The 14430-nt window shown below is 37.0% G+C and overlaps 1 protein-coding gene across 2 annotated transcripts; it reads right to left on the reverse strand.

Annotated features, from left to right (window-relative positions):
- Positions 1-725: 725 nt before the first annotated feature.
- LOC122134134 (muscleblind-like protein 3) lies at positions 726-13725 on the reverse strand. 2 transcript variants are annotated; one of them, XM_042738794.1, is made up of 6 exons: positions 13521-13725; positions 13217-13418; positions 10916-11148; positions 4638-4788; positions 2951-2986; positions 726-1504 (listed from the first exon to the last, which is right to left on the reverse strand). In XM_042738794.1, the coding sequence occupies exons 1-6, from the start codon at positions 13572-13574 to the stop codon at positions 1380-1382; spliced, it is 801 nt and encodes a 266-aa protein (XP_042594728.1). In that variant the 5' UTR covers positions 13575-13725; the 3' UTR covers positions 726-1379. The 2 variants fall into 2 exon arrangements, with proteins under 2 accessions (XP_042594728.1, XP_042594730.1); XM_042738796.1 differs by lacking the exon at positions 2951-2986 and having other exon boundaries at positions 13521-13721.
- Positions 13726-14430: the final 705 nt, after the last annotated feature.

A 14430-nucleotide genomic window follows, 5' to 3' on the forward strand; every position in this document is an offset into this window, starting at 1 on the left:
ACAGAAATTTTATTTTGGGTGAACTATCCTTTTAAATGTAGCTATTTGCTCTCTAACACAGTGAAGACACTGAAACAGACAGAGATGTGAACACACACGGACACATGGTGGAACTGGGACATTGTGCTAAAGAGGTAAAGAGGCTCCTCACTGGTCCATAGAGAACTCAAGGACTTTGGAATCATTTGGAAATTCCATTTAGAATCAGAGAAACAGTTGCATTAACATTATCTTTACTTGGATAACACCATCAGAAATTGCATTTAGATTTTCAAGTCTATATGTAAAAACAAAAGCATTATTGTCTGTGGACCAGAGTCGGATGCCTTACAGCTGTAATAAGGAGAGGCCAAAATGAAGGGGCAAACCTGGTTGGAGGTGGCTGATTCAGCAAAAGGAACATTGGTGACTGGGGTCGTAGCCGACGAAACAGTGGAAGTGGTGGCACCGTGCATCATGGGGAACTTTTTTCAGGCGAGTCAGACAAGAAAAACAAGGGAAGGGGGAAGGTGGAGGGGAGGAGGAATGTTATGAGTACCATGACATAATATGCCAGAGTCATGGCAACTACGTCTTCATGTACTGCAAAGATGATGTATTCACTCAAGTACAAACATGCAAACAGAACTTCAAAACATTTTGTTGCGTTACCTTTTAGCTTACAGAGTTTTATCCGATCACCATTACATTAGATAAAACTATTAAGGGTAAAGGAAAAAAACATGGCCGTCATCAAAATCACAAACATTTGGAACAGTCGGAAACGTCTGACTGTCATATTTTGATGGGGGCCGGAGAATGGATAAATATACAGTAAGGAAAAGAAGGGGAATGTATATATGTAGTTCATTCCCATTCAAGTTGCCTTAAAATAATATGACACTTTACTTCTTTGGTTAGGAGTTAACCTGCTAATGAACGACATAAACATTCTACAATTCTTGTAAATATGAATTAAGAATCAAATCTAATAAAACCAGCTAAAGTTAAAGAGATAAAGGTCATATTATAAGGAAAACTGCAAATTAACACAGCATGATATGTATACAGCATAAAGTGCATCACGGATGTCAAATAATGTCATAAAAATTAAAAATACAGGCATACGCACAGGCACACACTGGCACACTCACTGGTTCAGCACAGATCTAGTGTTTTGACTGGATTGTTCTCAGCTAAATGACTGTAAAGGACAAATTTAACTTGGCCAGCTAAAAAAGGAGATCATTGTTCATCTATGGGCATGGAAGTGTGTGTGCAACTGCATTTCTGCTAGGCTTATTTTGGGTTTGTTAATACTGAAAGTGAGCAGGGGTGATTTCTACCTTTCTAAACAGGTGAATAGTAAGTTTGTGTGCGTGTTTGTGAGGGGAGGGGACCTAGACTCTACCCTCACCAGTATGTCCAGGCCCTGACAGGTAACGGCTTTGGGGGGCCCTGCAGCTGGTCCAGTCCCGCCTCTCCCAGCGGCCCTCTGTCATTGGGCCTAGGGGTTTGAAAAGGCCTATAATAGATTTTAGGAGGTGAGGAAGAGGAGAGGATGAGGAGGAAAGGGCACAAAGAAAAAAGGAACCAGTCTTAATGAGTCACTCTGAAGGCTTTGGCCTCGCTTGTTTGTGACCACACTGTGGCCGTCAGCTGCACACGAAATCACACGCACACATGCATGCACAAACACATACGACAAGCCGAAATAATGAGCAAATGATAAGAAGCGGTGAAAGCAGACAGGTTGGGTGTAAACGCAGTGACAGACGGGACAGGGTTGGGCCTCCAGTTTGAGACCTAATGAGGAATATGACTGTGTAAGATGTCCTTGTCATTTTCAGTACTGACCATTACATATATCTTGTATTGATATTATAAGGTGTTTCTTTGACTATGAGCACTTTTTTGACTTTTCTCCTGAAAGTCAATAGTCATGTATTGTGTTTCACAGTACTCTTTGGTAAAAATGAAGGTGATGTAAATTAATTGCAAGATTAAAAAATAAAGATCACAAATCAAATATTCTGTTTATGAGTGATATATTTTAATAGCTATGAACAATACAATCATAATGTTTAAAAATATATATATCGATTTGAAATGTTGTCTTTTTCCCCCTCAAAGTCCTGAGCATTTCTATCATATCTCAAATGATATAATGTGTTTAATAACATTCTTTAATGTAAATAAAATGTTAATTTTTTTTACATAAAATGGCCAGCACTTTTGTCTTGCTAATGCTAATTTTACAGCTAGCATTTAAAAAAAAAACAGCAGCTAGACTGAAAGTGGCACACAATAAAAATATTTTGTCCAAAAGTGAAATTTAATTTTTCCTACTTTTATTATTTGATTAGCATCTGTAAACAATGCAGTCATAATGTGTTAAAAGAATATATTATATATATATATATGATTAATTTGAATGAATGATTTGTAATTATTTTCACAATTATTATGAATTTAAAGGAATTGGATTATGGTCAATTCTGTTTATAAAGGTTTATAATATTATTTATTTGTTTAGATTAACCATACATGTGAAATATTTTAATTCATGTTGTTTCATGTTATGATGAAATTTCATTATGTGGATTGGATGTCTGGGACAAAAAAAACCCCAATGTAATCTACATATAATAGACATGTGAAAAGTATCAAAAATAAAGGGATGGTAAGTTTTAACAAAAAACAAAACACCAAACCAAAGAAAAACCAAACAAACCAAACCAAACAAACCAAACCAAACAAACCAAACCAAACCAAACAAAACAAAACAAAACAAAACAAAACAAAACAAAACAAAACAAAACAAAGCAAAAAAAAAAAAGTGCCCACAGCAGAAGAAACACCCCATGATACACTGCTGGGAGTTAATCGTGGATCACCCTCCTGTCTGTCACAGATCTGAGATGCTGCTGTAAGGAAACCGCTCATTCAGAGAGACTGGGAAGTGACCTACCAATGCCTCCAGATGGAGCCATGCAGAATACGGAGCCTGCAACACCATGCACAAAGAGCCCAGGAGAAGAGAGACCGAGGAGGATGGAGGAGTGGTAGAGATGCAGAGAAGGGGGAGTGAAAGCAGCATGAGAAGACAAAACAACTTTAGAGTTAGTGATACACAGTGAAAGAGCAATGACCGTCATTATGGGCGACATGGTGGCGAGATGGAGACACGGACACAAAGCAGGGAGAAACCAAGAGGAAATGAATCACGCTGGTAGAAAGATCCTCATCAGGAGGGGGATGTTAACCTGGCTGCCAATCCGTTGTTGTGCTGATACGCTTTCTTGTCTCATCAGCTGATTAGCCTAATGCTAACAAGTCAAGCCTAATGCTTGATTTTTGCACCAGCATTCACAGAACATTTACATTTCAAAATGTGCATTATATTGGAGTTAAACAGAAAATTCAGTGGGATCAAATCTAGGATTGAGCTTCAATTCATCCTTCAGGATTTGACTGAATCAGGAAGGTGCATATTAGCTAGGCTATGACACAGCCATTGTTATGTCAATAAAAAAAGCAATTTTACAAGCAGAGAACACTATTTTCTTGCTTTAAAATAACATGCACTGCATTATCAAGCATAAAACATTTATTAAAAAAGTTAAAAGGGCCCATTTTGATTTCATGTTGCCAATAAAGACCTCATGAAATGGCAGTTTTCTTTCTTGCGCTGATGTATTGCCTACTGAAACAAAATGTTTTGGGTATATTTTTATACCGACAATATAATGTAGTTTACGTCAGAGCTGTGAAACATGATTTAACCCAAAAACTAGTTAGCATTTTTTAGTATGTCCAGTTCTGTCATCCTGAATAGTTTGCACTATTCATGCACCAGTCTGCCTTCACAGCCTCATTTCATTAATAATCACTTTCTTGCTAGCTATTCAAGCTTATATTGGGGTGTAGTTTATTTATAGCCTATATTTAGCCTTTTACTTCTGGTGATTGTATTTACGCTTCAAAATTCATAAGTTGTGTTCATTTCTGAAGATTATCATGATAAACGTTGTTGGTCACAGAGCTTATTATATGCAATTTTCCAAAACAAAATGAAAAATCCTATTGGGTTCTTGTCAAGGGAACCAGGGTGATGTTAACTTATGGGTTGGCCCTAGAAAAAAAATGTCAATCACTGCAGCGCTCTAGATTTGGACTAAAAGCCACAGAAACTCCTATTTTGATTTCACTGGGTCTTTAAAACTCTCTGCTGGGTGGCAAATGTACTGTAACTATCCTCTCAGAGCCTCTTTATAAGGCCGAAGGGTAGCTGCTACAGTCATTTAGGCAAAGTACAATCTAGCTTTTTTACTGATTATGTGAGAACAGTGAACATAGTGCAGTGCAGCATCAGAAAAAAAGAAGCTAATGCTCAGGTGCAGGTGCATGAGGAGACGTGGGACTGTAGGCATCATGGGACTAATTAGCATGCCGTGTGCATAGGGTGGACTACTACTAGATAAAGAGAGCAAGTGGGCTTACAGGGAGAGAGATGGCAAGCAGAAAAAGTGCTCAAGTCCTCGTCTAGCCAGGCACTTTGTCTTTAAAGTGCTGTATGTATGCAAGCCAAACTATTACAGGAATACAGTGATATTAGAGCAGAGCTCAGGGGGAATCATCTGTCTGCGTGAGCTGACCTGTGGGAATGAACGTTGGCTGTTGCAGCTGCATGCTGGCCAAAGCCTGCTGGTAGTGGAACATGCTGGGGTTGAAGATGGCAGCCGCGCCGTTAGTCTTCTCCAGGGTTGGTCTCTTTGGTAGCTGTTGCATGGCTCCTGGGGGCAAAGCCTGAAGTGATTGATTAAAAAATTACAAAATAAAGATGGTGTGGGCAGAAAGAGATGTTAAAGATAGCCATGATACCGAGCTACAGGAAACTTTGTACAGTGTGTGTTCATGTCCATTCATGACAATAAATCTGACATACTGTGTGTTTGTAATTTTAAGTGTTACTAACCAGGTTTTATAAATAAATAATAAAACATTTTCAAAAAATTGATGGAGACATGCTTGACTACTTCTTTTTAGGATGCAAACAGAAAAATGTATAAATGTGATCCTGGACCATAAAACCAGTCATAAGGGTAAATTTTTTGAAATTGAGATTTATGCATCATCTGAGAGCTGAATAAATAAGCTATTCGTAGATGTATGGTTTGTTAGGATAGGACAATATCTGGCCAAGATACAACTATTTGAAAATCTGGAATGTGAGGGTGCAAAAAAATTTAAATATTGAGAAAATCGCCTTTAAAGTTGTCCAAATGAAGTTCTTAGCGATGCATATTACTAATCAAAAATTAAGTTTTGATATATTTACAGTAAATTTATAAAATATCTCAATGGAACATGATCTTTAGTTAATATCCTAATGATTTTTGGCATAAAAGAAAAATCAATAATTTTGACCCATACAATGTATTTTTGGCGTTTGCTACAAATATACCCCAGCGACTTAATATTGCTTTTGTGGTCCAGGGTCACAAATGATCTTTATTATCATTTGTGTGTGTGTGTGTGTGTGTGTGTTACTTTTAAAAGTAACTTTCCCCAACACTGCTACCAATATATAATCATATACACAGCTATGGTCAGAATTAATGACCCCCTTAATAAATATTATCAAAGAAGGTTGTGAAAATAAATCTGCATTGTTTATTAATTTAATCGTGTATTCAAAATACTCAGAAAAATCCAATCTTTAACTGATGCAAAACAACTGAAAGTGGGGGAAACTTTTATTATGAAATAAATGTTTTTACAAGGTACATCTTGGCCACAATTATTAGTCCCATTTTATTTAATTTTTTCTGCAACTTCCATTTGCTGAGATAAGAGCAAGGTAATAGCATATAATGCCCTGAGGAATTTGGAGAATACCTGGCAATAGATCAGAGACCATTCTTATAAAAATATAAGATATATTATAATATAAAAATATTTTGTTGCACATCAGAACTATATTCTTTGACTTTACTTACTGGAATGGATGATTAAGGGAATTTGGCCGGACATGGCAGGACAATATCATGTTTGTAGTCACCCTGGTGTGCTAAAATATTTAAATATGAATGGGAATGTGAAGGGGTGCTAATAATTGTGGCCAACATTTTTTGGAGAAAAACATTTTTATTCACACTGAAAACATCTGTATATTTCCATTCTAATACATGGTTTCCACAAAAATATTAGTGTTGATTGTTTTAAACGATAACAAGAAATGTCCTTGAGCAGCAAATCAGCATATTAGAATGATTTCTGTGGGATCATGCGACACTGAAGACTGGAGTAATGATGCTATTACCATCTAAGCATTAAATAGCATTTTAAAATTTATGCAAATAGAAAACAGCTATATACTGTAACAGTATTTCACTTTTTCTTAGAAATGTAATAATTATGTGCCTAGGATTATTTAATAGTAATTTAAAGGTTTAGTTCACCCAAAAATGAAAATTAGCCCATATTAGCCCAAACTCATACAAAAAGTACGTCATCCGCCCAGAGCTGCTTCTGTGTACAAATGTGAGCGCAAGCTAGATTAAAGTGATTATTAGGTTTTGAATATGGATAATTTTTCTTACAAAAATGCATCGACACTTTACAGGAGGCCTTTGTTCACCCCTCGGAGCCATGTGAGACACTTTTTTTATGGATGTGCGCTTTTTATTTAACTTCTTTTGGACTGATTCATGCAACACCCGCTGAGTGCAATGAAAACAGCTTAAAAATCTGACTCGTTTCATCTGAAAGAAGAAAGTCATATGCATCTAGGATGACTTGAGGGTGAGTAATTTATGGGCTAATTTTTGGGTGTCTAAAATTACACAAATGTATTTGTAATCCGTGAATACGTGACTTTATGTAGACATTCCCTCAGCTAGTTTGTGACAGCTAGTGCTGATCATTTGTATGCTCATCAACTACATTGTATTCTGCGAAGATTTTTTAATTAATGATATGCTGTGCTTCCTTCTCTGACAAATGTCTGGGAGTGCTTCTCCATTTTTCTAAAGGGGCATTCAGAAGCATGCAGCCTTGCATGAGGAAGAGCGATATCAGAAAGAGAAAACTGAGGTGAGGCCTCTGATAATTAAACACAGAATGCTCAGTCTAGAGGAAGGCATAATGAGGAGGATGTGCGGCTGTCTTCCACTGTGTAATTCTGTCTGAAGACTGATATGCAACATGATAAGAGAGCAAGGTCAGCAGGAAAGAGGATACCTGTGATTAACTAACCGAGGGATGATGGAGAGCAGTCCAACCTCATGATTTACATGAGTGAACTCAATCCCACAACCCAATAATAATGTGCTGTACTGTATAAAGCTCAATAGTCAGGTTCCTGAAGTAAAAATCTCAATCCAAATCTCCACAGTGAGACTAATATTAAACGATGCATAAACCTTTCAAGAAAGACCACCTATGAGCTCTAAGCTTATAAAGACAGTGGTATATGTTTCTGTAGATTGCATAAGCCAGTGATTTAAACTTCACTGAAAAACAATTGCTTAACTGCCGAATTAAATACAGATGAGGTATTGCACTACCCACAATACTGTAGCGAGATTCACCAATCAGATGTTGTTGTTTCCATAGCAATGAGAACTGCAAACCCCACAAAATATTTTTTTTGTATCTATATTATTGTTACACAGCTACTTATCTTGTTGACTTTCTTTCTTCTGTGGAGCATTTTTTGAGAAATGTCTCAGTGTTTTTTGTCCATACAATGGAAGTCAATGGTCACCAATACGGTTTGGTTTCCAACATTGAGAAGAAATAAATACATACAAGTTTGGAATGACACAAAGGTGAGTAAATGAAGACAAATCTCTTTAAAACAAAATATTCTTTAACAGTGGAATAAGTATTCAATAATCCCTCATTAAAAAGAATATATGATATTAAATTCCTGACCAATGCTTATAAGATGAAAACTATTTAAAACTATATAAAACGCAGATATTAAAATTTTGTCTAAATAAATTAAAAATAAATATTTAAAACTAAAATCAATCATTGGTAACACTTTATTTTAAGGTGTCCTTGTTACAACATACATTTACTTACTATTATAACGACACTTAATTATGCATATTTACATGCAAGTAACCCTAAAATGCGTATACTTAAACACTAAAAAAAAGTTTAACCCAATATGATAATACATAAAAAATTTCAATATTCAACACTTAATATGTCACATAAAATTTAAATAACAAAAAAATAATCTCATTTTTATGTTATAATCTGAATTTGCACCACATTATAATGTACAGTAAGAAAATGGATATTTTGCGATTTGCTTTTTTGCTTATTTTGACAAAGGCAATCTAAATGTAAAAATAGAAGAAATGAGCATGAACAATTAAATATTCAATATTAATTAATATGTAAAGAACTATTATTGGATGACAAGCAATATGGTACTCATATAAACTTATTTTGCATCTCTATTAAAGATACATTCTTGCGTCATTTTTCAGATTTACAAAATCTAATCAACTGAGTTAGGTCAGAATCTAATCAAAATCTAATCAACTTGGTTTACTTTACATTTTCGATTTTCTGAAGTGCCTGTGAAGAAAAGTATTAAGAAATATACTTATACTAGAATCCAGACTACAAATGTATTCAGTTTCATTTCACTTCTAATACAATGATTAGTTTACACAGAGATTGTGGCTGGTTTCTTGCAGCATTAATGCTTTCATCCCAAAACACAAACTGAGCCATCAGAAATGAACAAATCAGCAAAACAAAATGAAAAAAGACAAAAAAATGGGTGAAAGATTAAAGTTACCAGATTGAAAGTGGTTGCAGGCTGCGCTTTCAGAGGACGCTCTGAGGGCTGGGTAAGCGAGCAGTGACCACATGACGATGGCAAAACCAATCAACGACAGAAGACATAAACACGAGACAAGAGAATGAGCCGTGAAAGAACAGATGCAGCTGAGGTTAGAGAGAGAGCTGGGTAATAAGCTTGTAGGACAACAAAGAGAGCTGTGAGGATGTTAAGACAATCAAGCAGTGTTCAAAAAGAATGCAGCATGAACCAAGAAGGAGTCAAATAAAGCCAACATATGATAAAGCCTCAGGCAGGACCAGGTTACTGCAGGAAGCAGAGGAGGCTTTTTGGATAAGGTCCCCACATCTGTGCACTGTAAATAAACCTTTGTAAAAGATGTTACACGATAAGACTTGGGAGACTGGGATAAAAATGACACATTATGAAAGGGAAACTGTCTGCAGTACACTCTTGGGTGGGAGGCTGCTAACTAGTGGAGGTTTCCGTGGGAATTAATTGCTTGTTTTTTCCTTTCTTATCATTTTTCTCTTCTGCACCTGCACTGCAGACACTGTTTGCAACCCATCACTGAGCCCAGGTCTTCATACATCACAGAGGAGACAAAGAGCTCGCCTGCAGACACACATACACACACACACACACACACCCTCCTGCGGAGATCTGAATTAGTTAATACACTCCTGAACCTCACACTGAAGGTGTGTGGAAAGCGAGTTATAAATACACACACCTTCATCGACACTATTGTAAAGCTTATTGAAAATGGCATACTGGCCAAAAACTAAGGCTGCTGGTCACTATTTTACTCCACTGGGATTGTTCCTGTAAAAAGGTGTCTTTGCTAATGCTAAAATTGCTACTTGCTTACTAAAATGACCCAGTACGACATGAGATTTGATGAATTACTGCCACATATTACAAAAAAGATTTAACTTACTGTAGCTTACTACATAACACCGTTCTTTGCGGTTTTTGTTTCCGAGACTTGTGAGTTTGAAAACAAATGTGAACATCCCAAGCAATTTAATTCAGTGTTTATGATCATGAGCTGCATAAGCAGATGCAACTGTGAGAAGTTAAAATGGAATAAATAAAAATTAATAAAATCCAGAGAAATCTAATGATGCATATACCGTTCAAAATTTCGGGGGCGGTCGGTAAGTTTTTTTTTTTTTTTTAAGAAATTAATTCTTTTATTCAGCATTCATGCAATAAATTGGTCTAAAGTGATTGTAAAGACATTCATAATGTTACAAAAGATTTCTATTTCAAACAAATGCTTTTGAACTTTTTTTATTTATGAAAAAACTATATCATGGTTTTCACAAACAAGCACAACTGTTTTCTGTGTGATAAGAATGATAATAATAAATGTTTCTTCAGCTGCAAATCAGTATATTAGAATGATTTCTGAAGGATCATGTGACACTGAAGACGAGTAATGAAGCTGAAAATTCAGCTTTGCATCACAATTATATTGTAAATATATATTTAAATTATTATTTCAACTGTAATATTTCGTCATATAATTTTTATAATTTTACTATATTTTTGATCTATAAATGCCTCTTTGGTGAGCTTTCACAGACTTCTTTAAAAACACACACACAAAAAAAAACTTACAGATGCCAAACTTTTGAACGCTGTGCTACAATATAATTGAATAATGAATGGTAATTATGAATTTAAAAATAATAATAATAAATAAATGATTCACTCACGTACCCGTTATTCATTTTTACATTCATTATTTAATGTTAAAACAAAGTGCCCTGAGTTTGCAAGTCATGTTTTTGATTAAGTTTGATTTGTGCCACAACAAGCAGCTTTTGATTTAAACAGTCAGAAGTTATTTAAATATGTAACAAATTCAGATAATAGCAATGTCTTGATATATGATATTTGTAAATAATTTTATTTTAGATGGTTGAATAAAATAAAGCATTTTTCATAAATGAACATGTAGCTTAATTATCAATATGACCACTCATCCATATTGTCTTTACTGAAGGCATCATCTTCTGTACTGTGATGTGAGTTAGTAATAATCATGAGAATTAGTGCTTGTGATGTCATTGTAATGGGATCGTCTCAGTAACTCACCATGGCAGCAGCATTCTGGCTGGCTTGGTGCTGCGCCGCCTTTATCCGGGCCTGTAAGTGAGCCGGAGGGTGAAAGTACTTGCATTTGTCACGGGTGCATCGGCCCTTGATGTAATCCATGCAAACAATGACGGAGTTCTCGCTGCCGTCCACCATGGCGGCTTCCATTGGGTGGGCATAGCGGCAGTCGTTCTCCCCGCGTGTGCAGTTCCCCCGCTGGAATTCTCGACACAGGTAACCTGAGAGCAGGACAGCAGAGATTTACTACCACCCATTAGTCCACCGCTGAAAATCACACTTAGTAACAGTCATTTCAATTCTTATCTTGACACAACAGCATTATAAACTAGATTCTTACATTTGGTAAAAGAAGTGTGACCCTTGCCCAATTCTATGTTGAATGAATGGTTGCAAGGATATTTATATTAGGTTATAGATGCTTTTAGCATGTTGCTTTGTAGTTGCTAGGGTGTTTGTTAGGTGTTTGCTCATTGGCCCAGGTCAATATACACCCAGTCCCACGTCTACATCACATTCTGGCCTATATTTTTTTACTTTTTCAATGCAAGTCTATAGGATTTTTGGTAACACTTTACAATAACAGTATATGAATGATCATATATTAATATCTAAAATAAATATCAAAAACTTAACTATGACATGAGTCATATGAATTCATGTGTGAATAACAACCACCTTGACTATATGTTAGTTCAAGTATTCAAGTAAGACTTCACACATGAATTCATATGACTCACGTTGTCGTTAAAATTAGTTCTTGATTAATACATGCCATAACTCATCAACAGTTTTTTATTAAAATAATATTTTATTTAGGTATATGATTATTAATGTACTGTAATTGTAAAGTGATACCAAATTGGTTCACCATTTGTGCTTGTTTTATCGCCAAACATGGTCTAACTATGGTCTGAAGTCTGATGACTAAACGCTGGAATACACTTCATAACTTTCACACAGATTTTTGCCCTGATTGGCAGTCTGGACGAGTCAGTGATAGATGCACAAAGTCAGACCCCGGATTGCAGATTTTGGGCAGTCAGATGAGATTTCACACAAAATTGCATGATGGGCACAGATTTCTTCTAGCTTCAGACAATGATTCCATAGTCTGAGGATATTAAACGTTTGATATTATGAGCTGATTTAAGAACACATACTGATTTCATTTATCATGTGACTTAAAAGGTGTCATGAACTTAGAAATCAAAATTCCCCTGATCTTTAAATATATAAGAGGTCATTGTGCTATAAAAATATTCTGTAAGTTTCAGAACTCAACACTTCCTCGTTAGTCTAAAAAAAACAGCTTATACTGAAGCCAGTCTGCCAAAACGACGTAATAGTTTATGACGTAATAGTGTGGCTGAACACCGCTTCCGCAGAAGTTGTTCAACACCTGCTTCTGCCACACTGCCTGTTTAGCCCCGCCCACTGATTCGCGCATGTAGTGTAAATAACGAGAGAGGCAAACGCAGGTCTATGCAGAAACCAAATGATAAACTTTATTTGATGAATTTGATTTTTAATGAAGTTCCAACCGCATCAGTAAGAACTTGGTCCTTTGTTCCCTTCATTTTACAGCGGATGTGTTTACAAACCAATGCACAATTTGACGTGGGATTTTTCAGAAAGACGATGCTGTGCCGGCTATATTGAATCTTACAGTAATGTCGCACCACACAAGTGTGAGTAACTGTTTTCATTACGTGATCACTATTGCTTTTGTCTGTTAAACAGATCATTTGATATGTACTGAGAATTTATGTGTTTTTTTTACCTAAAACACAGCAGTGTCCATCTAGGAAGGCTGCAGGATACATAACATATACAAGTGTTAGCCAATCATAGCAGTAGGCGGTTTACTTCCGAGTCTACAATCCGCCGTGAATATTCAAATGTTTTTTAATGTAAAAATCTTGATAACATTATTATTGGCCTCAGAGAACAAACAGTACAAAATAAAAAAAAAGGCAGTTCATGACCCCTTCAAGCAATGAGGCACATTTAAGTCTGGCAGTCTGTGATCCTTTAGTGTATGATGTCCAGTTTTTCTCTGTAAACACTAACAAAGTATGCACATGTATGTGACGCCTAGTGTTTAAAAATCTGTTCCTAAAAGTCGTTTAGTGTATTCCAACCTTTAGAAAAGTGACAGCACACAATTTGACGTGTTTTTACGCCTGTAGCACAAACGGTTTAGAATGAGCTACAAATGCCGAAATCATTTTTAGCACGATATTACTAGAGACAGAGCAAGTTGTTCAACTGTGTTTAACACCTCAAGCTTGTCTGTGCGAACATGCTTCTGCGTTGAATTTCCGTTGCCCATGGCGATGCCGGTGGGGCTCCCCGGGACCAGCACGGGGGCGCTGGGCAGAAGCTCGGGCATGAGACTGATACCCGGGCTCATGTGACTCAGGTACGGGCTGAAAGCCATGCTCGGACTGTTGGCCAAGGAATGCGTTACTGGGAACGAGGTCTGGATGAGAGAAACAAAGACAACAAGGGATAATAAAGCAACGTTTTTCAAGCCAAAGGAGAAACGGTAGTGATGTTGTTGGTTATTAAAATGGGATCTCACTATGGGCTGCAGCTGAGTTCCAGGCATCATGAACTGCATCTGCTGGGCCAGCATGGCGGCTGCGGTCTTCTGCTGGATCAGGTTGTTCCTGCCGTTTATTTCCAGCTGGGTCTTGATATGAGGCGGCGGATGCAGGTACTTACAGTTATCACGTGTACAGCGTCCCTTAGAGGGGTTGAAGAGGAAGACACAAAGAGAGACAGAGAGATGAATTACGCTGAATCTCAGCTACTAAAAGACTACGTGACAGGAAGATAAGGGCTCTGTGATTGAGAGGATAAATTAAACGGGAATCCCTAGACATTTTAAGCGTACCCGATTCCAACTTTCCACTACAACACAAACATCCAAACCCCATCAAATGAAAAGAAAACAGCATAATCTCAGGAGTGCTGGAAGGTCTGAATTTCAAACGATCAAGAGGAAACGGTTAAAACGACAGCACCGGGACACGGGCGGACAAATCTATTCACTACCTCCAAATGAATCGACAGTGACAGCCTTCTCTTTTGTCTGTCTCATTCGCATCAACAATCTGCCCGTCTGTGCGGCTGACAGATTATAGTGCCCTCGTGGCTGTTCTATATGCTCATACTACATATGGATCGGACGTATAGCATTATGTTTATCACCCTGCTGTCCGGGGCAACATGTTGAACGGCGAGTAGCAGACACGGTTAAATACACACACCAAACGTTCATGAGCAGGGTCGATTAGCTGCGAGACAAACTCAATGAACCCATGGCGCCACTTGCTCTGCAATGCGTAAGGTACTGTAATAGCCCAATAGGGAAAGATGTCATTCCATCAGTCCAGCAGTTACATATTTCTGCTGATGGTCTATTTCCCTTAACACACCTTTCTTTTGTTCCTTTAGACAGTTTTATTCCTTTTCAGGTCAAGGAGTCT

Source organism: Cyprinus carpio, chromosome B14 (assembly GCF_018340385.1).
Source record: "Cyprinus carpio isolate SPL01 chromosome B14, ASM1834038v1, whole genome shotgun sequence".
NCBI classification, from domain to species: Eukaryota; Metazoa; Chordata; class Actinopteri; order Cypriniformes; family Cyprinidae; genus Cyprinus; species Cyprinus carpio.